Below are 3,618 nucleotides of genomic sequence, written 5' to 3'. Positions count from 1 at the left end.
CCCTCTTAAAATACCTATCAAAAAGTCCCGCTATGGTACCCATCTTTTAGATCTACGTTAGACAATAGAAGGTACAACTGAAAAGAAAAGTGTATCTATAAATAAATACTTTTAGGAGTGTATCAATAAAACGTCTGTTTGCGATATTAAATCAGTCTTTTATTAATTCAAAATATTTATAAAAAAATATCAAACAGTAAAACGAAATATTAATTGCAATGTATTTTTTAAAATAATCAACAATATTAATCACCAATAATCAACAATAAAAAAAATATAAAAAATCCACATCTCAGAAAAGTATTACTGTAAATATTATAAACTACAAATAAAAACAACATCCAGACATAAATATTAGTTACAAATAATCAACATTGAGAAAAGGCAGTAATTGTAAATTTATATAAACTACAAAAATAATCAACAACCAACTAGACAAATATATTAATTACAAATAATCAACATGGAGAAAAAGGCGCAAATTGTAAACATAAACTACAAAAAATAATCAACATCGAGAAAAAGTATTAAACATTTTAATAGGCTAAAAACAAAATTAAAATAAACTATTTTTTTAAATGTTCTGATCGAAATATTGACTTTGATATGTTAATCAGAAAATCACCAATGGAGATAGCTTTATTTTCGTAACTTTTTGTTAGCTTTTGAATCTGGCGGTCGATTTCTATACTTGTTCTTTTTCTTGAATTTATAGGTGATCTTTTTAGTCGAAAGCTATAACAAAAATCATCAGTTATTTAAGTTAAGCTATATTTTTTTCAGTAACCGTCTGTGTAATAGAAGGCGACAACCAATAATATCTACCAAAATAAATAAAATCAAATCCATTTTCAAATTTTTCTATGTACTCGTATTATGTAAAAAAATATATATCTGCTTTTAAAAATATTATATCTGCTTAAAAATATTGTCTAAAAAATACAACTTACTTGGCTTGTTTTATATCAAAGTGACATGTGTCGTTGCCAATTGTTTGCAGAAACAATAATAAACTGGGATTTTTTCCAATAATTTTGTTGAATCTGCCATTCCATGATTCCGCCAAGTTAGTTGTTCTATGGCGTTCATTATGGCAACACCAAATGAGGTCTGGATATTCAAGCCACTGAGTGACAAAATAGTCATTGAATTTGGTCATAGCTTCATCGTCGAAACTGAAAAAAATACTTATTAAACGTTCGTACTTGTAAAGCAATGAAATTAACAGGTCCTTACTGATATTGTTGTTCTTTACTTTTTTGCCATATAATTAGAGTTAAGTACTCAAACATCATTTTGGAAAGTAACCAAGATATTATACCTATTTTCCATTATATGCAGCCAGCCGTCTTCAATATCTTGTTTTGGCAAAAACGCCAAGCCTATGCATTGCTTAACATGGTTCGAGGACTCTTCGTGTTCCATGAGATTTAAAGATTTCGCTTTTTTGATAACGTTCTTTTGAAAATGTACGTTACATCCATTTATTTTGATATCAGAAAAAATCTTCGCTGCTGCATTTATTACTCCTATTTCATAATCGAAGGTAAATTTCGATGGACGCCATTCAGGCAAAGTTTGTTTAATCAATTCGAAAACTTTTTCATAAGTTTTCCCTTCTTTGTTTTTTAACAGAATATAAAATAATGGTGCTACATTCGTGGATAAGTCAGTGCTTCCCATGTCTCCATGAATGACATAAACTTGTTCGAATGGGTTTGGGCAGCCGTCGAAAGTGCCATCACCAAAGTAATGCGTTACACATTTTATATGTTCCTTTACTTCTGTCGAGGAAAATATAATTATTCGATTACAGTCTTCATTACAATAATCAGCCAATACATACTTATTAAATTCTTCTGGTATTATAATTTCATCCACATTCTTAAATTGTGTTTTTGGTACGTTCAACGACTTATTTCGGTGTCTGTATAATACTGTTTTTAATTTTTTATAGTCAGGAACATTTCCTGTAAGGTGTAACCCTTTGTCTTTTAAGTTACCCATGTGTTTTTCGAAAATTTTCTGTACTGATCCGTAATTTGAATTTACGTCTTTTTTGCACTCACTTATAGCCATTTGAACTTCATTGTCTTCAAAATGTGGCACGCACTGATCACTGTGTTTATAATCTTTAATTATTGTATTATTGGTATTCTCAATAGTTATATATCCACTACATTTAATACTATTTCTCCTATTTACACAATGCCAAGTACTTGAATTTTTATTTTCTCTGCGTTTAATATATTTATGTCCGGCACGTAATAAAGTTTTTCCACCGCGTCGACTGTCAATAATTATTAAATTTACACCACGTGAACTACTTGACCCAGACATTGCAATAGATAAACTAACAAGCTATCCTAATTACTCATATCGCAAAAGTACAGCTGCAAATAGCAAACTAAACCCGGAATAATACTGTCTCTCTCTATTTTCATAAAAACAAAAGGGAAGAGCTAGATACGAATTCGAGGAAGGGCTCGTCTCTATTGTTTTACGAAAAAACCGGTTGGTCAGGTAACTACCTGAAGTGAAACGACAATTACCGAGCGTGATTTGTTTAAAAAATAGTATTAATAAATATTATCTTGCTTAACTATAATAGTTAAGAAAAGATATTTTTTATTAATACTATTTTTTTCTTAACGCATTGTATAAGTTTTCTTTACAACAGTACCAAAAACTGAAGGGTACCATAGCGGGACTTTTTGATAGGTATTTTAAGAGGGTGCCATACCGGGACCATACCATAGCGGGACTAACCGATTTAGATCGCCAAAAATGTCTCTAAGTTCAATTTGCATATAAGTAACCAGGTTTGTAAAATATCAAAATGTCTTCGTCATAGTGACAATTCAGTACCTAATTAAAAGTATTGGCTTTGTATGACCGGTACACTTGAATATAGAATTAATTAATAAGCTGCTAGAGAAAGCCTTTCCTTGGTGATAGTTTAAACAAAGTGTTATTCTTAAATGAAAACCCTCTTTAGGTGGTGATACAACTCTTGAAAGTAAACAAGTTTCATCAAAATAAAAGAAAGAACAAATATAATACTTCCTATACAAAGTCCCAAGAGTAAGTTTTGTGTGACAAGTTAATTTTATTACCAATAACTATAGGTATCATAATTAAGGCAACCAGTTGGAACAACTGATATTACCTGTATACAAATTTTCTTAAAAAAGTGTTTTTACAAACGATAAAAAAGTATTTTTATCGTTTTCTTATGAAGGTTGTTCTATTTCGCGAGTGGTTACAACCTAGGAGGGTGCGCTTTATTAGATGTTATATTATTATTCATGTAAGTGGTGCAAAATATAAACAGCAGTTTAAAAATAGAGATGAATTTGGCATGCTTATTCATTACAAAAAAAAACTCACACACACACACACCACACACTTTTAAAAAAGTTTTTAAGATTTGTTTTACAATAAATACTTAGAATCCCAGTCCCACTCCGTAAACGCTTTATTCATGAACCGATAGCAGATTTAATCGAGACGCATTAAGCCTAGATTTCGAGTGAAGACTGAAGCGAGTGAAGCTGTGGTATCCTTATACATATATCCTTATACATATTATAAAACAAAGTCCCCCGCCGCGTCTGT

At 30.5% G+C, this 3,618-nt stretch overlaps 1 protein-coding gene across 1 annotated transcript; it reads right to left on the bottom strand.

Annotated features, from left to right (window-relative positions):
• Positions 1-260: 260 nt before the first annotated feature.
• LOC113507449 lies at positions 261-3,394 on the bottom strand. The gene is made up of 3 exons (XM_026890303.1): positions 1,322-3,394; positions 951-1,175; positions 261-735 (listed from the first exon to the last, which is right to left on the bottom strand). The coding sequence occupies exons 1-3, from the start codon at positions 2,338-2,340 to the stop codon at positions 567-569; spliced, it is 1,413 nt and encodes a 470-aa protein (XP_026746104.1). The 5' UTR covers positions 2,341-3,394; the 3' UTR covers positions 261-566.
• Positions 3,395-3,618: the final 224 nt, after the last annotated feature.

Source organism: Trichoplusia ni, unplaced genomic scaffold, assembly GCF_003590095.1.
Source record: "Trichoplusia ni isolate ovarian cell line Hi5 unplaced genomic scaffold, tn1 tig00002139, whole genome shotgun sequence".
NCBI lineage: Eukaryota > Metazoa > Arthropoda > Insecta > Lepidoptera > Noctuidae > Trichoplusia > Trichoplusia ni.
The sequence above is the reverse complement of the archived record's forward strand: the minus strand, read 5'-3'. Positions and strand labels throughout refer to the sequence as shown.

Bases quoted from the DNA above. Each gene is read 5' to 3' on its own strand.
- LOC113507449 (XM_026890303.1), bottom strand. From the start codon at position 2,340: ATGTCTGGGTCAAGTAGTTCACGTGGTGTAAATTTAATAATTATTGAC. The intron at 1,176-1,321 runs GTATAATATCTT...TATTTTTTTCAG, and splicing joins CTGCATATAATGGAAAATAG to TTTCGACGATGAAGCTATGA. The intron at 736-950 runs GTAAGTTGTATT...TTTTTGTTATAG, and splicing joins TTTGATATAAAACAAGCCAA to CTTTCGACTAAAAAGATCAC.